We start from the raw sequence: 27,560 nt of genomic DNA, 5'->3' as shown, positions 1-27,560 counted from the left end.
GGTCCCAAAGCAGACTAACAATGCCCATTCACCTGCTGTCTGCCACAATACTCATACCATTAGGAGAATGCTGTCTGGAGTGTGTTTAACAAAGCAGTGTTTAAAAAAGAAGCAGTGGTTAAAAAGCTTATGTTACACACGTGAATAACTGACCATCACATTTGACAAGTCAGTATTTTGGTGTTGTTTACCAGTAATTGTGTAAAATTGTGTCAGAAGACTTGTTTACATGAATATATATTCTTATAGCTTATTCTTGTTTTTTTCTTGTTTTAAAGAAGGAGCATAGTCCACCCAAAAATGAAAATTCTGTCATGAATTACTCATCCTCATTTTGTTCCAAACCTGTAAACATGTTTTGTTCTGTTGAAGACAAAGAAAGATATTTGGACGAATGTTAGCAACTGAGATTTTAGGGCACCATTGACTGCCATAGTAGAAAAAAATATATTGTATTTTTTTTGTTCTGTTAAACACAAAAGATATTTTGAAGAATTTATGAAAACAAACAGTTTTGGGGTACCTCTGACTACCATTTTTTTAACTACCCCAGAAATCTCACATTTTTTTCACAAATTGCTAACATTCTTCTAAATATCTTTTTTTTGTGTGTTCAACAGAACAAAGACATTTATACAGGTTTGGAACTACTTAAGGGTGTCAATTCATGACAGAATTTTCATTTTTGGGTGGACTATCCCTTTAAGCTTGAATCTTAAACAATAGTAAGGTTAAAAAAATAAATTTTTGCTGTGTAGACATCAATCAGAACATACAAATTTCAAAAGCCTTTTTTCAGTGACCGGAATCGCATTTGAACTTGGCTGTAAAATGTAAATGGGCAGGTGGACCTTTTTGTGAGATTTTGTGTTTGTGGATCATAGCCCCTCCTATTTCCTCATGAATTATTAATAAGGTATGGAGTGCAGGTCCATTTAGGGATGGCTACCCAGTCCACGCTTGCTTTGGGCTCAGTGTTTTTGCTATCACAGACTGGTTTCAGTGTTAGAACGGAATCGGAGTGAATTGGCTCGAGTGCAACACCCACACAGCTTTCTCTGCAGCACAGAAAGTAGGGCAGCCGCTCCGAGGATCTGTGGAGCGTTTGGAGCTCTGATTTTTCACATGTGGGCACATGGGCTTGTATTACCACAGGCAGAAACAGGGCGTAGAGTGCCACTAACTGACACTTCCAGCATTACCAAAGAGTACCAATGTGTTCCCTGGGAATCGAACCTATAAGTTTTGCTTAGGAAAGCGAGTCTGTTTATTTCATAGTCATTTCTTTGTCTTCATGTATAGTATTTATAGTGACAAAAAGCTAAAAAACAAAAAATCTTTTAAAAATAATTTATTAAACTGTAAAATATAGACCTAAATGAACAATTAGTTTTTTGCTGAAAACCTGTTTTTGTCATGGTATGGTTGGCATTTCCATAGAGTTACCCTAATACATTTAGAGCAGTTGACACTGTGGAGACACAGATTTGAACTCCACTGACAGGGACTCGAGGTCGAGGGCCTTTGTACTTTAAAGATAAGCTTCGTATGTGTGTGTATACGGGTTCGACGGAGAGAGTGGGGTGACAGAGACCGTTAAGAGAGGGTGGGAAAGAAGGAGCTTGACTCGCAGATACACGCATTGCCAATTAGGATTACTTGGAGGACTAGGAAAGACATGCGGATTGCAGAATGAGCTTCCCATGGTGAGCAACTTCACAGTAATACCTTTGATCAATTCTCTATCACACAACACAGCAGATGTAACCGAGCCGAGCGGAGATCTGCAGGCAGCCACAGATTTTATTAACAGTCTTTTTCTCTAGCGGTGTCTTGTTTACTGTTTGTCTGAGTGTTTAATTCATTCGTAGAACGGGTACTTTGCATTCTGATTTCTTCCGGCTGCTTTTACTGTGTGAAATCATTTAAGAGTGGACTATGCAGTGTTTGTGTCCTGTACAATCATCAATGTTGCAGTTTAACCAGCAGTGAATCATTAACAAAGGCAACAACTGCAATGCAAATGCATTTTGTCTTGAATGTTTATTGAATCAGGTAGGACAAGACTTTTAGCGTTTTGACATTTTGAATATTATTTATAACTGTAATTGTGTTTTTTCTGGGTTTTCCCTGGAAACTTCTGACCTTTGGGTTTCCCTGAGTAAAGTACATATGCTTACACATTAGAGCTGGTGCTCACATGGAGATTCGGGTTTGTGCCAAGCTACCAACTAGTCTTCATCCTGTTGACCCCTGTCCAGTATTAAGCTCCAATAAATATTGAGGTTTGCTTGGAATGGCCCCTATGTTTGACTTAAGAAGTAAGAAGTATTGTCATTGATACTGACTGCATTCATGGTTAATATTACAAAACAGTATGTACAGTATAATATTTTATCTAAATGTTTCGGTAGCTTGGTGAGACTGATGAGACTTGGTGACTCAAGAGTTAAGCGGTGACTAAGGCAACCACAACCAATTGGATTACATTCCCATGTATCCCTGTGCAACTCATGACTGGAATTTAAAGTAACCTCTACCTTATTCATAATGCAGTTATGCTGCTTGGGTTGAAAAATATAGAGGAATTTTAGTGAAAATGTCATGTTCTGGATGACTTCGGTTAAGACAGATTGTGTCTTCATCCCTCTGCCCACTATACCATCAGTAACACATTCAATTTCACACTTTGATAACAACCCCTCAGCTGTGAACCCTTCGACTTCTCACCGCCTTTCACCCCTAACAACCGTGGCCCCCCTCGTGTGACCCAAATGCGGCTGTAACTGAATATGGTCTCTGAGCCCCGGTGATGACGTCACCTAGTGCTGCCTTTAGAGGCCCCGGTCCCTCTCTTTTTCCGAGATCATGTTTCCATGGCTTTGTGTCTGTGCTGTCAGCTCTTAAATGTTAAAGGTTATTCTAGAACATTGCATGCCTTTCTTTCAGCTGATCCAGGGCCAGTATGACAATAAGAGCAACTCCCGACTGTTGCTTATAACCATGGAGGAATGTTTTTTTCATTTAACTTTTAATATGAGTTTTATAACTTTGAGTTTTACAGCTTGCTCGTAGTGGGGAAAGTCTGTTTTTTTATTATAGGCAGACGCTAATGTGACTAGCCTTAAGGAATGTAATGATAAAGCTCACGATTTACAATACAATACAAAACACAATACTGGGTTCAGTATCACAATATTTAAACAGAATTGAAATAATAGATTTATTAACAAAACTTGAACAAATTTTGATAACATTTTATTGAACTATCTGTATGAAAAATAATAATCCTTTAATAAATGATAAGGTAAAATGAAAATAAGGAAAGGAATTAAGAAAGTGTGCCAGTTCCTTGAGGTACAGTAAATATTATTTTCTTCTTACATCTTAATGTCATCACCTATTGTACACAATATACAGTTTGTTCAATTTAATCTCAGTCTGTCGTAAATTTGTAAACAAAGTCTGACTTTTGTGTCAAGTCAGTGCCCTAAGTTTGCTAACAGTGACATCACCGATGTTGGTTCATAGAATGGGCGGAAGTCGCTTTTTATTCTCTGCCCAGAAACCTGTTTGTCATTCAGTTGGCTGACAATGAACTTGGACGGCTTCCCTAAAACTGGACGGGTTTTTTTTCTTGAAGCTCACATTTTTATTAAGCTTTTATGTAAGTGTGACTGTTATGGAGCGAAAATTGTGCCTAAACTTAACAAACAAATCCAGCATTTTGCAAACAAACGCAACCTTTTTTGCAAAAGAAACTAAACTCTGAAACAAACAGAAAGCGTTTTACAAATACATAATGCAATTCGAGAGAAAATGCAAAGGTGTAACATATAAATGTACTGTGTTTAAGTCTCACCTTTTTATGAGATTCTCTCAGCTTGATTTTCTCACAAATGTGACGTCCAGATTTTCTCACAAATGTGATCGTCCAGATTTTCTCACAAATGTGACCGTGCAGATTTTCTCACAAATGTGACCGTACAGATTTTCTCACAAATGCATGTGCAACAGCAGGTGGTGCTATTGAGAATTAGTTTCTATAGGAAGAAGCCATGAACATTACCTTGAGTGCCACCCTTGCCAGTGCCAGAAACTAAATTAATTTCATTCATCAAGTTTCATTCAGTTAGTCTCATGAAATTTATTGAAACTGTTAATAATAATCAGTTGCTGTTTTTAATAATAAATAATGAATTATGCATTGGTTTTAATATACAAATAACATACAACAAACTGGATGCATTTGCAATGTTGTCACCCCTTCCACCCCATCTCATTCTCTCGTTCTTGTTTCCCAACTGTTTACGTTCACAAAACAAACTATTTTTTCAAGGATACTTTCTTATAAGGGAATTTTGACATAATTTTGTGTTTATATCAGGGCCTGCTCTAGGCATGGGCAGGGGTGGGCTGAATCCCCCTAAACATCTGTCTTGCCCACCCAATGAGAATCAAAAAATAACACCAAAAATTGTTGTATTTTCTATTGGCTGAAAGCAACGTCACTCTTCACTTCACTGCTCTGGCTTTAGTTTGTAACAGAGAAGCATGCTACATGCTACAGGTGGAAGCAAAATACTGTGCAAAGGAATTTTAGACGCACTGCACATATGTAAAATTAAGCATGTCAAATTAATTGTGCAGTAAAATCAGATTCATTTCTTCGTTTTTGCGGTCTTATTTTGTGCTGTTAACAAACAGCTATTATTTGCTTGCAATATATAGGCTAGATTTTAACCTATTGACTTTCAGTAATGACTGAAAGCTCCATCTTCCGAAGCTCCCGCTTCAGAAATAAATCTGTTTCTCTCCATCTCAAACACCCCAATTCACTCTGCAGGTGGTAGCGAAACAATGTGCAAAATAGTTCAGTTTAGGCGCGATGCGCGCTCACGATACCACATAAAAAACAGCAGACACGATGTAAAGTTCATTGTGCAGTGTAATCAGATTAATTCATTCAATTCATTAAAAGAAATTAAACAGAAATCAGTGATCGTTCAGTGAATGGGGAATGTTCTTAGCCCACTTTATTTTGTAGGCTTCTATTTATGTCCAGTTTACATAACCGCTTTATTTAAGGTGTAAAACATCAATGAAATGTTGTCTGTTTTTTATATTTATATAAAAATAAATCATTTAAATCCTGCATGTATTGCAGTCATATACTGCAGTGTTTGTTGAATTCCAACAAAAGCAAACCTCAAGAGTGACTGAGCACGATAACAAACTAATTTAAAAAAAAATCTGGGTTATTTCATAAAACATTTTTTTACGTTTTCTAACGTTTTCTTAGTTTTGTGTTGCTTAAAACTAAATATGAACTTGTTTTTGCTGTGTTTCCGTTTTAAAAATGCAGATCATCTTTTCTGTTTTCACCTGTTTTCACCAGTTTTCACCCATTTTCTCCAAATAAATAAAAATAAATTATATGAAATTTGGGAGAAATGTTGTCAAAAGTTCACAGAAATAAACAAAAATTATCATTTTACCAAATCACATTCTTATCAGAAAAAGAGGAAAATACTTTTTAAATGGACTCTTAATTTTGTCTGCAGCTATACTGTCTGTGTGGTTGGGGTATATCCCCACCCAGGATATCTGCTAGTCCACACTTCTGCACCTGGCAGGAACCGGGCCTGATTTATATTTATTTATATTTTTATATGTCATTTTTTTGTAAGATTTCAGTATAGTATTTTGCGCTCTTTCTGAGATGCGACTCGGTTTTTAGTGATTTTTCTGCATGAAAGTTGCACTGATGCATATGTTTGACTTTTATACATAACAACTCATAGATAAAAAGTATTTAACATTATGTCTAAACACTATGGCATTAAAGTAGAGAGCTTTCTAGGCTATAAAAGATGGAAAAGCAAATAAATCGTCGTGGCAGTTGTTTCAGTCAGTCGTCGGCTTTGTTTGGTTGCCATTAGCCTATTTAGGTTTAAAATGAATGCTGCTATTTTTTTGGCTATTTCAAGCTATTTGGGCAATTTTTGCAATAAAATAAACCAGCACAAAAAAACAGTAATATAAATCTAAGTCAAACAATTGAACTATCTGCTGTTTTGGGAGAAGTTGCATAACTGAGAAAATCTGCACGGTCACATTTGTGAGAAAATCTGCACGGTCACATTTGTGAGAAAATCTGGACGATCACATTTGTGAGAAAATCTGGACGATCACATTTGTGAGAAAATCTGGACGTCGCATTTGTGAGAAAATCAAGCTGAGAGAATATCATAAAAAGGTGAGACTTAAACACAGTACATTTATATGTTACACCTTTGCATTTTCTCTCGAATTGCATTATGTATTTGTAAAACGCTTTCTGTTTGTTTCAGAGTTTAGTTTCTTTTGCAAAAAAGGTTGCGTTTGTTTGCAAAACGCTGGATTTGTTTGTTAAGTTTAGGCACAATTTTCGCTCCATAGGACTGTTACCACTTCACTTGATGTGATGGATTGTCTTATTGTAGATCTGTACATCAAGCCTTGCATTCATATGACATCCTTAAAGTAAATTCATGTTTTGCCTTTGTAGGGTTTACGTCATAAATCACTTTTTTAATTTTGGTTGTGTTTCTTTTAAAGCACACACACAATTGTTTATTTACCCTTTAATGACTTTTAATTGTTTTCTTTCTAGGTTGTTGGAGACGGACAGTAAGTCTTTACGCTCTGTAAATGGCTCTCGGAGGAACAGTGGCTCCTCGTTGGTGTCCAGTTCATCAGCCTCTTCCAATTTATCACACCTAGAGGAGGATTCGTGGATTCTGTGGGGACGATTCGTCAACGAGTGGGAAGACGTGCGGAAGAAGAAGGATAAGCAACTGAAGGTAAGAAGATATATTTGTACGTCAAATTTATGCCATTAACATAGAACTACATCATGCAGATATTCAATCAAAATAATACACAATATGTTTTATCGGTTCTTATGCCAACATTTAGAGATGCACATAAAGTACAGATGTAGTGCAGTTTTAGGGTAATACAAAACACTGGGAAAAAATGAGTTTTGTAAAGTCTCATCATCTTAATGTTTTGGGAGAGAAACGCTTTATGTAATGTAAAACAAAGTCATTCATAAAACTCAAAAACCTCCTTTCAAGTCCAAAAATAGCATACATTGACATTTATGTTCTAATGTTCCCTTTAAAAGTATTCTAATTGTTGTATTTGCACGTCGAATCCCACTATCATCCTTTATCCATTTAGTGATTTTTAGTACCTTCCCTTGCTCAAATAGTACCTTAGCTTCTTGAATATTCTCCTAGCACCTCTAAATTCATGTATTCTGCATTATGCTTTGCATATCTTGCTCCCATAAAACAAACAAAAAATGATATAAAGCTCTGCTAGATCATCATATTACCAGCACCCACTTATGCAGATTTCACAGAGCCGTGCACAACATCGTCAGTTACTCAGAACATATTGAGTTCAGTAAGACAAAGTGTATGCCACTTGTGTTACTGTGAACGACCCCTTCTTAAGGGGCTATAGTGGTGGATGTCTTCTAGCCAAGCAGTAACAGAAGGCTTTTGTAAGGACTTGTGTTTTAACAAAGGCAGTCTTTAGCACGCCCCAGAGTGCTTTTGAAGAATCGGAGTGCTAAAATGGTGTGTAGGTGGACTCTTGTCCGCTGGAATGACCAGCTGTGTTCCGAGTCAGTGTTCTGCTGAGCAGATGAGCACAGGAAACAGCTTAATCATGTCAAACTGAATTCTCTCACAAAAACGCCGAGCTGTGCTGTAGAAATCCCTGACACGGTTATATTTAGTTAGTTAGCAGCATAAAATTGTTATCCTGTACTCTTGGGAAAGCTAGCAAAATTTTTAGGGGTAATCTTTTTTTTTTTTACTCGCTCTTAATAGGTTCGTTTTTATTTACTGACTATCATATTGTTTTGTTACACACACACACTGAGAAAATGTATAACTTGAATGAGCTGTACATCACTTTGGATAAAAGCGTCTGCCAAATTCATAAATGCAAATGTACATTTTAATGGCAAGCTATCTAAAACCCCCTGCCACAACCGGTGTTGTGTTTTGATCTGTAGTGATCAAATGGAATCATTGGTTAATGTGTGTTTTTAGGATTTGGTTAGGAAAGGTATCCCCCATCACTTCAGAGCAATAGTATGGCAGCTGTTGTGCAACGCCCAGAATCTGCCCATAAAGGAACAGTACTCTGAGTTGCTGAAGATGACCTCGCCGTGTGAAAGACTCATCCGAAGGGACATCGCCCGGACTTACCCTGAGCATGAGTTCTTTAAGGAGAAGGACAGTCTGGGACAAGAGGTGCTCTTTAATGTTATGAAGGTAGGTCTTCTTGCTGGCCATCTGGAGTACTGATGAGGAACGAGTTGTCCTAAAACACTGCATACATCCTAGCAGTACATATCTCTCTCATTTGTTGCTCTGTTTGTGTGTATATGTGACCCTGGATCACAAAACCAGTCTTAAGTAGCACGGGAACATTTTTAGTAAAAGACAAAAATACACTGTATGGGTCAAAATTATCAATTTTTCTTTTAGGCCAAAAATCATTAGGATATTAAATAAAGATCATGTTCCATGAAGATATTTTGTAAATTTACTACCTTAAATATATAAAAACTTTATTTTTGTGAGTGGATGGCCTACCACAGTGCCCCTGATTAACAATTTCAAAGGCAATTTTCTCAATATTTTGATTTTTTTGCACTCAGATTCCAGAGTTTTAAACTGTTGTATCTCAGTCAGATATTGTCCTATTCTAACAACTCATATAGAAAGTCTATTTATTCAGCTTTCAGATTATGTAAAAATCTCAATTTCGAAAAATTGACCCATAAAATTGGTTTTGTTGTCCAGGGTGTCACATATGTAGTTTATGTAGTATTGCAGGATTTGAACCTACAACCTGACATAACATTTTCAAAATCAACTCACTATAGGAAATGGCGCTTGTTTTGCAATGTATAACTGATCGGAGCTCAGCATTTACCAGATCTGTCTCGCTTTGCAGGCTTATTCTCTGGTTGATAGAGAGGTGGGATACTGTCAAGGAAGTGCTTTCATTGTTGGCCTTCTTCTTATGCAGGTAACGGAAGAAAAATGACTTAAAACAGCCTAATGATTTTTAACAAGAAGTATTATCGCCCATCTTTTTTTTTATAATAAAAATTATGATAATTTAAGTTTTGTTCTCATTAAAAGTTGTATATTAAATATTTCTGTATCTTGCCAATGTTTTTTAACATTTGATGTTTAAATGTTGTTTTTTCACAGATGCCAGAGGAGGAGGCTTTCTGTGTGTTTGTGAAACTGATGCAGGACTATAGGCTCAGAGAGCTCTTTAAACCCAGTATGGCTGAACTGGGTCTTTGCATGTACCAGTTTGAATTTATGATTCAGGTCTGTGACTATCCACCTTTTCAATTTATGGTCCTTCATTATCATTTCAACTAGTAGTCAACTGCTAGTAATCAACATTATGTTATCATTTATGCACCCTCATGTCATTCAAAACACGTATATGACTCTATCTTCTGTGGAACACAAAAAAAGATATTTTGAGGAATGTCTCAAAATGTCTCTGTGGTTTTGTGTTATGAGGTCCAATGTTGTTTGGTTACCAGCATTCTTAAAAATATATTTTTGTGTTCTGTAGAAGAAAGTAAGTCATACAGGTTTGGAATGACGTTTGGGTGAGCAAATGATTTTTTTGGGGGGGGGTTGAACTGTCCCTTTAAGAGGATCTAGAGTTCTCACTGTCTGTTTTGGTTTCTTCTTTCAGGAGCAGCTCCCAGAGCTCCATGTGCACTTCCAGGCTCAAAGTTTCCACACCTCCATGTATGCTTCATCCTGGTTCCTCACTATCTTTCTTACCTCGTTTCCTCTTCCTGTCGCCACTAGGATCTTTGATATATTCATGTGTGAGGTAAGAAGACTTATTCTCTTTTTTCTTTTCTTTTTTCTCTCTTGCTCTTGTTCTTCCACTTCATGTCATTAATACATTTAGCCACATGTTTTGCATGGAGGCCTAAGCTAGTAGAAAACAGCATGTTTATTTTAATGGTGCGTGACTGCACCCTGCTGGAGCCATAATGTTACTGCAGATATATACTTAAACTTGAGTTTTCACCAGTAGGTGTCTTTCTTTATAGGGTTTAGAAATAGTGTTTCGTGTGGGGATGGCCATCCTGCAGATGAATCAGGCAGAACTCATGCAGTTGGACATGGAGGGGATGTTGCAGGTGTAGTATTTATAAAATGTTTTCTATAAACTCGCACTTTATAATAGCTTTTAATGCTAGCTTGTAATGATCTAACCTAACAAACCATTTGAGTCTAGGCTTTTGTTAGGAGTATACAAATGTATAAGGTGTAAAGATTTGCAGTTAAGGTATTTGACACTTAAAGTACAAGTATACAGTATGCTAAAAGGATCTCATGTAAAATTTAAAGAAGTAAAGATTTACAAACTGTAGTGTTGTAGCATAGTGTCGTATATTATAGTAATTACGGTATACATTTTGTAGTATAATATAGTATTCTGTAGTATTACCTGCAGTAAATACTGTATACTTTTTTTTTCAAAAGCACTACGATTAAGAATTTATACTATAGTATCTTACAGTATTGAGAGGAGCAGAGATGACGTATTTTGTAGGCTAACCCGGAAGTAAGTGCCGCACTGGTCCCTCGACCGAAAGCCTATGCATTTTTCCCCAGAGACTTTTGGAAGATCGCAAAAAATAAGCTCCGTGATTAACAAAGGTTTATGATGTTTACACGTTTTGTCTATCAAGATAATCTTTACAAATTATCAGAACATTTGTTACTTTTGAACCCGAAATACAATCAGCAGAAGTAAAAAGCTAACACGATGCTATAAACAGACTACACTTAAGGTCGCTCGATATCAACGTCATCACCACCAAGCCTCTCGCACCGCTTTCAAACTTTATTAAAAATGTGTACCCTGGTAAGTAATTACTCTGTGAATGAATCCGCATCTACGTTTTAAGAGATTTGTGCCCATGTTGCATTATTTGTGAGCTTTATATGCGCGATGACGTCTAACGTCCCCGCCAAAGGAAGTAGTCCCTTTTAGCAACTTGTAAGCAACCGCCGTTTTTATGACACAATTAGGCTCGAAAAAATCACAAGCGGGTTATAATTGGTGTGTTTCAGGTCACAGAATAAAACGTGAAATATTTAGAGGTTTTGTTTACCACAGACCTTATTTCAGGCGATTTACCAGAAATCCATTCAAAAAACCCATAGACTTTGGAGCGATGGAACCGGAAGTTCTCAAATGCTAACTTGCTTCCGGGTTTTGCATATAAAAATACGTCATCTCTGAGCCTCCCTATTTGGTTCATTTTTTTCTTTGTAACACACATCAACATAAAATGTTAATAGTTTTTCTAGTTTTAATATTTCTACATCGTTTGCAGCACTTTCAGAAGGTCATCCCTCACCAGCTGGATAGTGGACCAGACAAAGTCATCCAGGCTGCTTATCAAGTCAAATACAATGCCAAGAAAATGAAAAAGTGAGTCTACATGCACTACAAGTCTTTTTTTCTTTTTGTCTGTTTTCATACCTCTGGCATTGATTAACTGTTTTTATGTTTTAGATTAGAGAAGGAATACACTACAATCAAAACCAAGGAAATGGAAGAACAGGTGGAGATCAAGGTGTGACAAGTCCCACAAGTTAGCTACGTGTTGTAACCAAATAATTCAGAGTTTAACAGTTGTCTGACAGGGTTTTTGTCTACCTTCTATTACAGAGACTACGAACAGAGAACAGACTTCTGAAGCAGCGAATAGACACTTTGGAAAAAGTAAGTCATCAGGTGCTTTAGGGAGGGTTAAGGTAAACTGTCATTCGCCAAAACAAATGCGTACATTCACCACCGTTTCTTCCCATATTTGCATATCTTAAATTGGTTCATTGCTCATCTCCTCGCATCCATCGCTACGCTCACGTGTCACCAATACCAAAAGCATGCACACCTGACAGGGTGTATCATAACTGGCTGTCTGGCATGGATGTCATTAAAAACCTGTCGAACATTTAATGTTTGTTTATCATGATCTATGAAGTTGGTAGAGGTACAAGAAGAAAATCGTGCAGGTGCTTTGGGTGAGCACATGGCTATGAAATAATTCTCCAGTACCATATAGGCCAAAGCGGCTGTTCTTGAGCCCGAACATGCAGTGCTGCATGTTGGAATACTCTCTGCTTGTTTGTCATGCATGAACAGAAAATAAGCCAAAGGTCAGAAACCAAAAACAGCTCATTGCTTGTAAACCACCTTCGCCTCCATCACCTCCCAGCATGGGTTTTTTGTTCAACTGAAGCACTAACTCAAACATCTAAAATAGTTGCCTGAACATTTTACACAAACACATCAGCAGGTTTTTCCTCACACGTAGTTTATTCTTACTCTTCTCGCGCTCAAACTGTCTTCTGCTTGGCCTTTTTTCACCCTGTTATGGTGCCACAATCTTTCTTAGTTACCTCTGACATTGTTTTTATAGCCACGTAGTGACCACCACGCTCAAACCATGTTCATTTTCTACCCCACACCACCATTTTTCAAAGCGGCTTCTGTAATTCCACGGATTTGTCTATTAAATGTGCCTTTGTAACAGCGTCCAGTAGGGGTATGAAAAAGAACACTGTTTTCTGTCAAATCAATCTTATTGTTTTGTTCTGTGTCTTATTTCTCTTTGCTTTTTCCATTGTGGATTTTCTTTGTTTTTAGGAAAGTGCTTCTTTGGCAGATAGATTGATTCAGGTACAATTTTCACTCTCTCCTCCACCCTTTCAAACTGTCATTTCCTTACAAAATCCCACCGGTTCTATCTTTAGCTTTGCTTCATTTCCTTAATTTGCTTAAATCTAAAATAAAGGAACCACAATCTAGGATAAAATAAGGCAAATTCTGACTTATGGGAATAAGGCATCACTATGCTTGTTATCTTTGGGCTGCAGTCCTGATCATTGGTGAAATACAGGAATAATCCTCATTAATAGTTCAAAAATGCTAAATCGAAGGCTAAAACTGCTAACAGCATGTTGCCACAACAGAGCTTGAGATCCAGCATTTATTTTCCCCATCCATGCGTCCGTTTCCGCCTTGTGCTCACCCCTCATCCGTAATTGGTCAGGGTCAGGTGACACGAGCCCAAGAGGCGGAGGAGAACTATCTGGTCAAGCGGGAACTGGCCACGGTTAAACAACATAACGAAGACACCAGCGCGCAGCTGGAGCAGGCACACAACACCATCCGACAGCTCCAGCAGCAGCAGCCCTATGCGGTAAGGACCGTTTGTAGACATCGCTACTTTTGGATGAGAGGCCCGTGATCTTCAAACGCGGAAAGAGTCTGGGTTGCCTAGCAACAAAATCTGTGCGACTGCAGAGCTAGCAGCTCTTGTAACGAAGCTGTTTACATGCATGACTGCAGAGCAGAACAGCAGGGGTCATTTGCATGCACAACTCGAAGTTCTCATGGCTCATGGAAGTGTTTTGTCGACCTATAAATCTACACTGTCTACAGAATGACAAAATATGCCTTATCAATTTTTAACACGCGCATGTTCAACACAGAGACGGGCGGATAATGTGTCATGTGCAGCGGGAAAAGTGCTGTTTTACATAATGCTGTGTCGGGGTCTCATTATGATTTAATGGGGCTGGTGCGGTTAAAGAGAGAAAACACTTCTGTCCGCTGCCGTTTTTGTAAATCGTCTGTAATTCCAGCTGTAACGTGACAAGTCAGTAATATTAAATCGAGTCGAGTTTGTACTGAGTTTGGATTCTTTTGATTGTTTAGAAGATGAACCCGCGGTACTCTGAGGAGTTTATTCTGCAGTTGGAGAGAGAGCTGGTGCAGGCCAGACTTAAGGATGCTGAGTCTCAGTGTGCGCTGAAAGAGATGCAGGACAAGATCCTCCACATGGAGAAGGTTGTAAAACTTCACTAACACTTATAACCCACATACTGTACACACCCATAGACAAAGAGAGGAAGTTTTGAAATTATTTTACCACATGATACAAATTTCTCGCCCCTTTTCCATGATGTATCCTTTTGTATGACTGAGCAATCTGTTTACCAAAAGGAATGAATACATAATCTTTATTATTCTTTAGGAAATTTTGAGATGTTCTTGCACCTAAATTCAGTTTCTTCATATGACTATTTAACAAATAGGGCCATCACGATATCAGATTTTTACTACACAAAATTTTTTAATTTTTTGTTACTTTTTTGGCCAGTGAATTGCACCTAAAATACAAGTGAAGGGAGGTGGTGAAATATTGTAACCATTCTGGCACTTACAGCAAGATTATTTGGAGCAGACATTACTTAAGACAAAAATATTATGATATGTGTAAATATCTATAATCATAGTTTTCAAATCCATTAAAGATGTCATGAACTGGGCTTGTTTATTGTTTTATACTGTTGTATGAGGTCTACTTATGATGTTCCCGTGGTTTTTACATACAAAAACATCAAAATCAATAAGTAATAGGCTATCTTCTACCTGGGTTTTGAAGCCGACTTGACAAACGCTCGGTTTTAACGGGCGTGCCACATTGAAGACTTGGAAGTAAACGCCCACTGCTATGATTGGATAGCAGTTTGCATAGTAAACTTAGTTGGAGCCTTCTGTGAATTTGGTTAGACACGTAACGTTAGGTTACACATTAGCCCTATTCGCACGGGATTAGTATTATCTGGGGACATTGTGTAATTTAGAAATGACCTCCCCACATCTGTATTTCATGTGGTGCATTCGCACGGGATAAGTGAAGCCTGTGACTCAAATTTACTGACTTATTTCCCGGATGTGATGGCAAGGCTTTGCGTATTGTTTGTATAGCCTATAGTTGTATGGTGTTTAATATGACCGTACCTGTCAGCATTTGAGACCCGTGATTGCGAACCGGACAGAAGATCACCGCGATCGTGGGTCTCAAATGTTACGAGAGTTTCCATGATAAATAAACAAACTGGAGACTCCCAGTAACTTATGGATATGACCCAGCACCCGAAATAATATCAAAACACTTCAAAACAGCCTCCATTATTCGCAAACGGTGGACAAAACCTTGAAAAATGATATATGAGCCCGCCAAATCACGGAGATGCCGATTCGCACGGGACTAATATTGTAGGTAATTTGTGGGGGAATTTTTTACTTTACAAATTACAGACATGGCCGATTCGCACGGGATTAAGATCACAGACAAACTCTGCAATTATTACAAATGACTAGAGGTCACCAGGTAATACTAATCCCGTGCGAATAGGGCTATCAGAGCATATCAAGCGATCTCTAACAACAATAGTAACGCATAGTACATCATTTTTTACTCGCATAAGATTGCTGCGCCTTTCCTATCGGATCCAATATTTACAGCACAGCACTGCTTTTTCATTTTAGTCTCTCCGCAAATTTAGCATCGACCTGTGCCTTGTTCACAAAGGAATCCGCGGTGAAATCCGATGGAACCGAGGAATCCGAAGCGAACAAACGCTCAATGTTTTACCCACGTGAGCTGGAACGTTTTTAAAAATAAACTTCAACCACGCATTACTAATGTCGGAATCCGAAGGAAGGTTATGCAGCGACTATGTTCTTCCACAACCAGGCACGATATTTTGCGATCTTTAACTGCATGTTTATTGCTTGCTCACTCTATCTGGTTCCGCGCAACTTGTGTTACTTTAGTACTGTCATGCACGAACCAGTGGGCGGGGCTAGAGAAGTAGTCATTGATATTCTTCTGTGGAGGCGGTGTTCTACCTATCTAGATGGGGCCTTTTCCAGGACCTGGCATTCGCTGGGCCTGGTGTCAATAACAGTTGTAATTTTCTGTAACAAGGGTGTTTTCAGTTCTGACACTTGCAGGATGTTCGCTTGAATACAATTCCCTCTTATATAACAAAACCTTGGGTTAAAATTGATGTCTTAATTCATGACTCCTTTAATATTGGGACACCATTAATAACAAATGGCCAGCACAGGTCTGATTTTTACTATTTTTTTTAGAGTCACAGGTAAATAAAATGTCAGGAACTGCTCTAAAATGCAGAAAAAATCCAAACAAATTTTTTTGGCCCCTAACTGGCTATTCTGTAAAATGTGCCAGTTGCTTCCGATAAAGGGACTTTATCTGTTTTAACCATTAAAAGCACTCAATGTGCTTACTTTGTGTATGTTTGTTTCTGTTTCAGAGAAACGCATCGCTGCCTGATGAGAATAATGTGGTACGGCTACAGGAAGAGCTGATAGGTGTAAAGCTGAGGGAGGCGGAGGCTCTAACAGGCCTTAAAGAACTTAGACAGCAGGTCAGAGACCTGGAGGAACACTGGCAGGTAGATACACATGTGTAGAAATTCATTCTCCCATGTAATACTGTTGCTTGCATGAACAATACATTTGCGAACTTTAAATACAACTTTCGCATTTAAGCTCTACTATGTTGGCCATGAAGGAAGTCTGCTGTCTCTCACCTTCATGTCTGTATTTAACTCGTGATCGTCTGTATAAAGCTTTGAGTTTGGTGTTTGCAGAGGCATCTGGCGCGCACGGCAGGCCGCTGGAAAGAGAGCCCACGGAAGAATGCAGCTAGCGAATTGCAGGACGAGCTGATGAGCGTGAGGCTCAGAGAAGCAGAGGCGCAGGCCGAGCTCAGAGAGACCAGACAGAGGAGGCTGGAGCTGGAGACTCAGGTCTTGACCCACAGTTCACTTATATGCTCACACACCTGTCAAACCCATGTGGTGGCAATAAAGAACAGAAAAGGAACATAAGATTATCTGATCAAGGGTCCTTTTCAGTCATTGTTTGCATTTCATTCTGCCACCTGAGACTGATACTACTAAAGCCAACATTATTTTGGATTCTGTTCTTCCTACTGATTTACATTTTTGGCTTTGTGACATCCTCTTTTATTGCCACTAGAGGGAGACAAAGTGACAAAGGTGTGAGGGTAAACTCTTTTTTCCAGTTACTGGTCGAGTTCTGAACATATACTGTATGTTATTGTACCAAAATACAGAATCAAATACATGGTAACCAATTGCGGCGGGCGGAACAGGAGGCACGACACCTACAGGAGCAAGTGCAGGTTTTGACCAACCAGAACAAGATGGTGCATGCAGAGCTGCAGGAGACAAAACGGAAACAGGCTGAAATAGAGTGCAAGGTGAGGATCATATACATGACATCAAATAAGCACCCACAATCCAGCCCACAGCTTGGTGCAAAAATACCACTTGTACCCAAAGAGATTGAAGAGCACTCAGATTTCACAAATGCATGAAGTCATCTCAAATGTATTTTGTGGCTAACCTTTACACCCTTTTTACAACAAAACATTGACATTTTGCCTCTCATATATTTCTTATTTCATCTTCATGGTTTTGTTGTACAGATTGATGACTTAGTTTTAAATAGAAGCCAGAAAACAGGAACTGCAATAAACTGTTTTGGAACGGGGCGTTAAGTGTGTTTTTACTTTAATGGTTGTCATTTTATTAAAAGTTAGAAATGTATGCTTTAAATGTTCCTGTTCACAGTACTTCTCTTTTTCTCCATCCCAAATAGAATAAGGAAGAGGTAATGGCAGTGAGATTGAGAGAAGCTGATAATATAGCTGCCATGGCTGAACTACAGCAGCAGATCTCCGAACTTGAGATTCAGGTACTAATAAGGATTAAAATCACTCGTGATCTGTCGGTTCAATCAAGCAAAGCAAACACAGTTTACCAGTCTGGCAGACCATGGTCACGCCACAGCATTGTTTTGATGAACACAGAGAAAGATATTTAGAAGAATGCTCCTAACCAAACAGTTCTTGGCCGCCATTGACTGCCATAGTAGGAGAATTTCTTTGTTAATTTTCTGCTAAAGTTCAGTTACGCACAAAAGAAGTAGGGATGCATCAATATGTAAATGTTGGCCGATAACGATAATTCTTTAACATTGGAAGCCGATAACCGATATGCGGCCTATATATAATATCTAAATATTAATACAAATTCCCTAAGACTGAAACAAAAGGCAAAAAGTGGAAACTGCTTTTATTTGAAAACATTTACTGCAGAAAATAAGGTAACCATTAGTTCTCTTTTTTCCCCTGAAAATCATGTACCAAGCCTACTTTACACTAGTTAACGATTCCTTAACCTGCAAACTTTTCTGATATATTTTTTATTTAATAAACAAATTATAGATGTTCTGCAGAGCATTCCAAAAAATGTTCTTAATAGCCACATGTCTAACAGGTCTCAAGACGGAAAGCATTCAGACAGCAGTCTGATTCAAAAAATATGCTTCTGGTTCTATAATTTACACATTGATAAATACTGTATCTACATTAACAATATTTTGCTAATAGCAGTAAATGAATGATCACAACAGAAAGACAGTACTGTGCTGTATTTTAACTGTGAGCAGCGTGCAGCAGAAGTTTAACCAGAGGAAATCATTTATGATTTATCCGCTATAATATTAAGCGATAACATTAAAAATGACCATGTATTGGTCGATACCGATATGACCGATAATTTATCGTGCATCCCTAAAAAGAAGATATTTTGAAGAATGTAGGTAAGCAAACAGTTCTGTGGCACTTTTGATTACCATTGTAATTTTTCCTACTATGGTAGTCCATGGTGGCCAAGAACTGTTTGGTTACCAGCATTCTTCCCAAAATCTTTCTCTGTGTTCATTGGAACAAAGAAATTTAAACAGATTTGGAACAACTCGAGGGTGAGTAAAGGATGACAGAATTTTTTTGGGGGGTGAACTTTAAAGCTTTGTTTTTTTTATTGTGTGATTGAGGTTTATGACAAGGACTAACTTGGGAAGGTGATTAAATGTTGTCAACAAATACTACAAATATGATAAATTCACCTAAATGGCACATACAATGTATGACACTCCTGCTTGCTATTATTCTTTCCCTGGTTAGATGTCCGTACTTTAAAATTATTCAACAAATTGTGACGTTTTAAGTTGTGTTTAAAAGTATACGTCATTTCAAGTAAGTGAACTGACTGACACAAAATTCTTGCATTACTATAAATACATGTCAGCTGTGATTGAAACGCCTGTCTGTAAGAGTAACTGGATGAAGTGTCGCATACGTGTGTGATCCGTTTAAAGGAAACGCTGCTGTCTGAAAGCGTTGTGTTCCTTGTGCAGGAAGACCGAAATTATTTTGAAGATTAGCTCAGTATGTCATAAGTGGCATTTTATATCAGTGTGAGTTGTGTGGCTTTCCTTCCTGAGACATATAAGATGGGGTTTTTCGTATTCGAAACTAAATCTCACCTTTTTTTCATGAGTCTATTCATTTGCATCTCACTCTGAAGTTTTTCTCTTCAGAGCTTTTCATTTACCTGTTTCTGAAGTGTGCTGACGTGGGACAGTCTGTCTATGTTTATAGCTCTCTAAACATTTGAACAAACTCGAGTGACTTTGTGTGCTTAAATTGCATCAGTTTGTTGCCTATTAGATGAACATGCTCCTCCCAGGCATGTGTAGCTCTTAGCTGTGGTTCTGTGGTTTAAGCTACCTACATGGTTTTTACCCTGAGGGCTGCGGGCAACAGATCTGGCTCACCATGCCATATTTCACCTTGGTTGTTGGCACAGACAGCACAAGGTGAGAGAGAACGAAAGAGATAAACTGCCAATTGTTCTCTGCTCTTGATGCATAGGCCATGAGCACTTGTCACTTGTCTCTTTGTTCAATTTAAGTTTTTCCTGGCTCAAAATGAGGCGGAGGTGGTGCCATCCTTATCTTGTAAACACACGCACGTGTAGGCCAACCGTACCTTTAAGTGGCTTAACCAAACACTATATATTAAAACATAAAAATTTGAAGAAAATGAGAATAATTAAGTTATATAAAACATTACTTTTATTCAACCAAACGGAAATGTTTTTAAATCAAATAAAGCTTTTTATCCTTTTCAACTAACTTTTCAGCCAACTAAATTAACCAGTCTTACTAAATTTGCAAAGCTCATTCACATCCTGCATTCTCTTGTGGTTTTCACTGATTCACTGATTTTTATATTCGCTAGTGAGTTTAAACAGTTTAAACGAATCGGTTCAAAGGAGTTATTTGTTTACGAGTCGTTCTGATCGCAATATGCGTTCATACAGGCGAACTCGCTGTGTACAGTATTAACGCTGATTCAACGAGCCAACTGCACAGCTTAAAACATTATACAATGATGTACGCCACATTAATTTAAAGGTCTCCTCAGACGAACACTTTCAACAAGTTGGTATGATTTATTAGGGTCTTCATGAAATGTCTGGAACATATTTTGCTTAAAAACACTCAATAGCTGTGTAAACAAAACCCTTCTTGCCTCGTCAAAAACAGCTATGCTCACAGCAATCCGTTTTGGTGCATGTCTCTTTCACTGATAATGAGTTACAGCGAACCCCATCCCCCTTCTGTCCGGCGTGTCAACACAACACACGTGTAGTACTGCCATGGCAATGGTTTAGCTAAATGATATTTCCTGAATTCCTCTGCGGTTAGTTTCGTCTTAAACGTCTCAAATCATTCGTCTGGAGACAAAAAATCAGTCGCAGCAAACAGCGCATCTTAATGCGCTTACGTTGTGCGTGTATGCTTACCTAAAATCCACGGAATCCACTTCAGATCTCAGCGGTATTACATGGATTTTAGCGCTTGTCATTGACAAGTTATAACGTTACACACACAACGTGAGAGCTAGTTTGCTGTGACAGATTTTTCAGCCTAAGCACGAATGATTTGAGACATTTAAAACAAAACTAACCCCAGTGTTCGCCCCTGTTCATTAGCAAAACAAACAGCTTGCCGCAGCTAAACATATTAACGCACATAATGTATTAACATTCATACAGCTAAACTCCAAGTGTCCATCTGCACTTATATACAGTAAGTTTAACACTGGCTTTGAATGTTCTGTTTAGCCTGTGACTGACTTAGCTCCCTTCGCTATCATATGCTAACGTTATCCTCCTATATATATGGTACATTTACGTCAATTCAGACTGTTGATAAATATTACTTACATCGGCAGTTTTGTCTCATTCAGTCGGTCTCTATCCCTCTTGAGGAAAACTTTGAAGCTAATCCTGCTTGTACCGTCCCAGGTTGAAAAAGCACTCCGGTTTGAAGTGATTCGCGCAAACAACCAGGTTTTTACTTATTGTTTCTGATGGATTTCCACAAAATAAAATAAATTCACTCCCGTCTCTTCTGAGGTTTGGACTCTGTGCAGCGACTACATTGCATGTTGTCCACGAACTTTAGCCATGGCGTCACGTTCACCACTGTCGCTTGTGAAAACAACAATGGCGGAGCGCGGTGGGTGGAACTGTGTAGATTAAGGAGCGGTAACATTATAATAAAATCCGCTTTGGACGTCACAATCGGAGCGAAATCTGAACGGCTCGATTTCTCGCATGCTTGCAGGGAAAGGCACACCAAAACAAACTTACTGGGTTCTTATTTTTCGCGTTTTCTGGGTTGCTAGATGCACCTGGCACCCGATTATAGCACTTAAACACAGAAAAAGTGGGGTTTTCATCTGATGTCTCCTTTAAGAAATCTTTTAAGAAATTGAATGTACTTGGATGCAAAACAAACAATATTCACCTGAAAAGCCGTGAAACACAGCTAATAATACAGATCATATTAGCTCTTGTACTGCAACTCTTCAGCACCTCGGCTGATATCGAAACAGCACCTCCTTTGCAGCGTAATGACGCAACTGCAGTTACAAATGACAGTCTGTAGACAGAATACACCCGACATAATTTTAGCGAGAGTTTGAGGCGGCGCGAAATTTGACGGAGGCGGCTGCCTCCAATTTTTCTATGCAGGAAAAAACCCTGTAATGCAATTATACTGTTATGATTTTCATTGTGTGATTTCTTAAAACTGGTTGACACTACTTAGATCTGCAGCCAGGGGCGGCCTGAGACTAAAAAGTGGCCCTGGACATCTTCACCAGGAGCAGCCCACAACAACAACATACACCAGCGTATTGATGCACAAATCATTCTATAACAGCACAATTTGGAAACAAATGTTTCTAAGGACCTTTTAAAGACACATTGCAAAGCCAATTAAACAACAAACATTAAACAGTAAAGGCCAGTGCAGTCCAAACAACAAACAGACATGACCTTTAATCCTCATAATCCTCGTGACCCCCGGCTCTGCATATTTTGCATCTCTCTCTGTTTAACACACCTGATTTAAAATATGCAATATTACAAAATATGCAGAGCGGGGGGTCGCAAGGACCAAGATTAAGAACCACTGCTATAATTTTTATTGTGAAACAGTTGGCTTTGTAATGTTTGAGTTCCCATATCTCACTACTCCACAGTCATCAAACTGAATACGCATTGGTTTCTGTTAGTGCCCGCCTACCGAACTTCTGTCTTCCAGTCTTCTTCAATTTAATTGGCTGAAACGTCTGTCGTCTTCAGTTTGATTGGTTTAAGTTCTGTAATTTGATTGGCTAGAATTCTCTAAACCCTGTTTGATCGGCCAACCTTTTGACATTGATGAGCACTGTGGCTATAGGGCACAGAAATCAGAACTATAACTAGTGAGCGAAAGAAAATATTATTATTTCTTTATATCCTTACAGTGAGATTTTTTTAATTGTAGCGTAACACATAGTCTTAATTGGAAAAAAGATACATTAAACAAACCTCAAAATGTCGTAATTTGCATGTAAACAGCATTATTAAATACAGTCTTACTGTATATATACGCTCGGTTATTCTGCTATGAGTGTCTTTCACGCAATTTGCCGAACCCACTTATTACATATATTACAATTTTTTTCCTATAAAGGAACTGAATGTGTTAATGTAGTTACAAATGCTGTAGGTTAAGTGCTAACAAATCAATTAGTTGATTGACTAATCGCTGTAATATATAATGAAAAACCAACTTGTAGAATTTGTGGCTCTATCACAGTTGCCGAAAACCTATTTATTCACTCACCTAACACTCGCCCACACTTAACTTGACGTCCCATCAATGGAAAATATAACACCATGATGTCAACACAGACTTATTTCTCTGGACAGATTCTCTATGAGTCACCTGTGTGTGTGTCTTAGTGAGTTTGTGTGTGTGTGTGTGTGTGTGTGTGTTTTAACTGGAAAGATCCACTTTAAAGTAAACCTACAAGTCTGTCTGTCACCAAACACCCAAAACGCCAACACACTAACCCAACTCCTCTACAGACAAATGATGTAGACACCTTTCGGAACACCCACACAACATGTCCGGCCCAAGACGGATAATAGTTATTTTGAGTAGCGTGCAGGTTAGATTGATGCTCTGCGTATCTTTTTACAGACTTCAGTCAGTGTTGCTCTTTATTGTTATGATCTCTTGGCTAACTAAGACAAAGTGGAGTGAAGTGGGTTTTTTTGTTTTAACACTTAGCTGAGCTCAAGGTTGAAACAGCTGCATGCATGGCCCATGGGGACCGCAGTTTAGCTATCTTCATTACCAGATGAGAAACCACTTCCTATCAGGCTGAGCAACACACTGAGCTATAATCAAAGCTCGCATTTTGCTTTACTGCTTTGCATTTATATAATCGGCTCAGCGTGATTTAGCTCATTTAGCTCAACGTGTGTTTTTCAAATAAATATGTGAAGAAAGTGTTAAAAGAGAAATCTCTGTACTATAGTAGTTTATCTGACAGAACAGTGACAATTAAGAGTTTCACATTGTAAATGAAAACAACGAGAGTGGGAGTGTTTGTTACCATGCCAACCAAATATCGAACAACAACAAATGTCCTTAAACGTATACTTTATTTCACTATGGAAGCTTTTCTATCAAATGTTCTTTTGTTCATGCTGCAAAGTTCATTGTAGGGTCAACAATAACAGTAGATTTTTTTTATGCATTCATTTCCATCAGATTAGTATTGCTCAATTTAACGAATCAGATCAACTTTTAAACTTCGTCAGTATTATGATTTGTTCAAGTCATTGTGGCCCAGTTCTCTTCTGCTTTTTGAGTAAGACAGTTATGCTGTTTACCTTTAAGTTATGAAAATCAAAAAGTCGCTATTATTTGTACCATAACCCTGCTGAAAAAAACAATAGAAACCATCACGGACATTCTAATGGTTTCCATTGAAATACCATACATTCCACCAATAGAATCTATCACATACAAGTAGAACCATTACAGTTTCCATTAAAACCAATACAAATCCCTTTAAAACCACCAAAACCATTATAACTTATTTAATGGTTTCTATTGTTTTTTCCATTATTGTAAAATTACAAAATTCAATTTTGTAGTGTGTTTTGGGCAATATTCCAGTAGGATTTAACATCCCACCAATAGAATCCATCGCATAATAGTAGACACCATTACAGTTTCCATTAAAACCAATACAAATCCCATAAACCACCCTGCTGAAAAAACAATAGAAACCATTAAAGAAGTTGTAATGGTTTTAAAAGGATTTATATTGGTTTCTATAAGGGTGTCTACTGGTATGCGATGGATTCTATTGGTGGGATGTTAAATCCTACTGGAATAATGCCCAAAACACACTACAAAAATGAATTTTGTTATGGTTTAAATGGAAAAAGCTATTGGGTTTTAAGGGTATTCTAATATAAACCATTAGAATTTCTGTGATGATACTTTTGGGTTTCTATTTTTTTTTCAGCAGGGCAGCCCTCCCAAGTTATAATGGTTTTATAGGGATTTGTATTGGTTTTAATGGAAACTATAATTGTTCATAGTGGTATTTTAATGGAAACCATTAGAATTTCTGTAATGGTTTCTGTTGGGTTTCAATTTTTTTACCAGTAGACACCATTATAGTTTCCAATAAAAACAATACAATTCCCTTTATAACTATTAAATCCATTTGTTCTATTGTTGTTTTTCATCAAGGATTTTACGACAATATACCCTAGTTTTGTCTATTCCCCTTTTAAAATGTGTTGTCATAAAAGGATTAAGTTGTATTCATTTGCTACATTTTTAAAAACTGTATAAATTTTGAAGATGAAAGTCAGATTGAGATGAGTTCATGGCATCACAAACTCCATTTGTCAGATGTCAGGCTAAGTAACATAAGTAATTTGACTTAACGTGATAAAAACGTTCTATGCACAAATCACAAATTTTCTAATTTGTATCTAAAGTTTCTTGTATTCCCAATAGTTTCGGAGAAACACTGCAGCTTTCGTCACCTTTTCACAGATGAGTGCATAACATCATAAATTAGATTTTCGCCAAGATAGGGACAAGTCGAAAACTTGGGGATGATTCGGGGAAGGACCAGAGTTGTGCTTTACGGGTTCTTATCAACTACCCCAATAAGTGGGGTGTGGGGTTATTGAAGTGAGGAAGCCATTACTCAGATGTTTGATGTGTAGCCTGCCACCTGCTGATCTACTACAGCCGAGTGTAAGGAAGTCAGCTAACTGCCTTTCCCTTATCACCACAATGTGAGGGTGGGGGGAGAAACCTCAAGAAAAACACAGATTCTGGGAAAAACACTTCAGATCCCTCACCATCCCCGTCCTCTGCCTATCACAGCGCTGCATGCGCAACGTAACGCAGACCACAAAAATTGAAAACACCCTTCCCTGTTAGGAGGGTGTGCGCGCATGTGTTTATCTCACCTCATTACTCCATAACACACCCCTTTCTGCACCTCTTCCCCTGTATCTTGCTCCCCGCTCCGTCCTGTGTGGCTTGCCATAACTGTACTGATGCACAGGAAGACAGCTTTTTCCTCACGTTTATACTGTATGTTTTGATTCCCTTTATAACAGGTGTGAGGGTAAACAAGCCATGTAATGCGTACGCTTAGCTGTTCAATACCACAGCTCCCATGGGGCATTTAGCAGCAGTGAAAAACACAACAACATTTAAAGCTTCACAATCTGTACATACTGTCAAAACACATACTGTCTATGTTAACCAATATGGCCGCCGCAGCATGTGACAACTTTCCCTACACATTTTTCCACTCGCTTAAGTATTTTTCTTAAGTATTAAGTGGCATTTTTAATGTTTGACTTGTGACATATTGACCCTTCTATAAGATTGAATCTTTTCAAATGTTTCTTTTTATTCAGAAAGAGGAAGGAAAGGTCCAAGGCCACCTAAACAACACAGACTCCAGCCAGTACATCCGAGACCTCAAGGACCAGATAGCAGATCTCAAACACGAGGTGGGGTGCATGTGTTTACGCAAGACTACTTTTTTATATTGAAACTAGGGCTGCAGCTTATGGAGGACTAAACCTGCAAAAATTATAAATAAATGAATGTATAAATAAATAAATATATAAACGAATAAATGTAATAATATGAAAATAAATACAGGAATGAATGGTTTGATAAAACAAAATAATTCGTTTTAGCTATTATTGATCTTAGCTTTAACTTTTCTTTTCATTTTTTAAATTGATTTATTATTTTTTGTGTCCATTTTTAATTATTTTTAATTATTATTATTTTTTATTTTTAGATTATTTTATTTATCATTTCCTTTTATTTTTACATTTATTTATTTATACGTTTATTTATTTTTATATTTATTTATTATCGCATGTATTTATTTCCACTTTTATTTATTTATTCTTGTATTTATTCTTACTTTTCTGTGTCTTGTATGATAATTAGATGGGTTGGTCTTGCCTACTATTGGTTCAGCGTAGATTGAAGCGTTTGATCGATTACTCTTGACTTGTTTTGGACTAACGTCACGTCACTCACTGATCGTTTGCTTCGTGTATAACGTTTATGGCGTGCGCACAATTAGCTAGAGAGTTACAGCATTTAGCCAATGAAGTCGATAACCATGCATCAAATGACTATGTGTCATTCAGATTAGATGCATTTATTGAGGATTTATTACAGATTGACGGAGAGATAAATGACAAAGTTCTTCAAAATCTGTGCGAGTCAGGGGGTGCTAAGGTGGTGACCAAGTTCCGGTTACAGGTCCTCTGCCAAAGAGGTGCATGAACGACCTCAGCAGATTCGTCGATTCTGAAAGCACAAGACGACTTGATATTAAGATGTCTAATAAACACAGACTTTCTTGTTACATGATTTTGACATTCTTGTTAAGATTGCAAATTATTGGTATGATCGCCCGTAACGGCTGAAGCGAGGTGAAAAAATAAATAAAGCGATTTGACACGGGATTCGTACCCATACAATAAAGCGAGGCAGCGTGTCACTACGGTAACAATCACACTAAGCTATTTCGCAATGCTAGCTGCTGCGGATCTTTGCAATAATATCAAGATGTCACACAACAATATGCAGCTGGATGAATCAAGGGAATATGCCCGTTTTAACTTGTGACCTCTGTGTTATTTATCTCTTATGGAATGTAGTTTACGAGTACCGTTTAGTAACCACGTCTTTTTAGAAGGAATGGTTTCCATTTGATGGCCCCTGTAGTGAAAGAACGATGCTCA

The 27,560-nt window shown here is 38.0% G+C and overlaps 1 protein-coding gene across 7 annotated transcripts in view; it reads left to right on the top strand.

Annotated features, from left to right (window-relative positions):
* evi5b (ecotropic viral integration site 5b) overlaps positions 1-27,560 on the top strand; it is a 48,062-nt gene that overhangs the window by 12,945 nt on the left and 7,557 nt on the right. For 5 of the 7 annotated variants that reach the window (XM_057337601.1, XM_057337602.1, XM_057337600.1 and 2 more), the window contains exons 3-19: positions 6,656-6,845; positions 8,112-8,336; positions 9,025-9,099; positions 9,288-9,413; positions 9,796-9,939; positions 10,166-10,255; positions 11,462-11,559; positions 11,644-11,704; positions 11,800-11,853; positions 12,781-12,813; positions 13,187-13,336; positions 13,855-13,986; positions 16,269-16,409; positions 16,608-16,766; positions 17,096-17,242; positions 17,644-17,739; positions 26,205-26,300. In XM_057337601.1, the coding sequence (XP_057193584.1) occupies positions 6,656-6,845; positions 8,112-8,336; positions 9,025-9,099; positions 9,288-9,413; positions 9,796-9,939; positions 10,166-10,255; positions 11,462-11,559; positions 11,644-11,704; positions 11,800-11,853; positions 12,781-12,813; positions 13,187-13,336; positions 13,855-13,986; positions 16,269-16,409; positions 16,608-16,766; positions 17,096-17,242; positions 17,644-17,739; positions 26,205-26,300 (2,017 nt within the window). Of the gene's footprint in view, positions 1-1,607; positions 1,707-6,655; positions 6,846-8,111; positions 8,337-9,024; positions 9,100-9,287; positions 9,414-9,795; positions 9,940-10,165; positions 10,256-11,461; positions 11,560-11,643; positions 11,705-11,799; positions 11,854-12,780; positions 12,814-13,186; positions 13,337-13,854; positions 13,987-16,268; positions 16,410-16,607; positions 16,767-17,095; positions 17,243-17,643; positions 17,740-26,204; positions 26,301-27,560 lie in introns of those variants that run through there. The other 2 variants (XM_057337603.1, XM_057337604.1) reach the window with 2 other exon arrangements.

The sequence above is a fragment of the Triplophysa rosa genome, linkage group LG7 (assembly GCF_024868665.1).
Source record: "Triplophysa rosa linkage group LG7, Trosa_1v2, whole genome shotgun sequence".
Lineage (NCBI taxonomy): Eukaryota > Metazoa > Chordata > Actinopteri > Cypriniformes > Nemacheilidae > Triplophysa > Triplophysa rosa.
The sequence above is the reverse complement of the archived record's forward strand: the minus strand, read 5'-3'. Positions and strand labels throughout refer to the sequence as shown.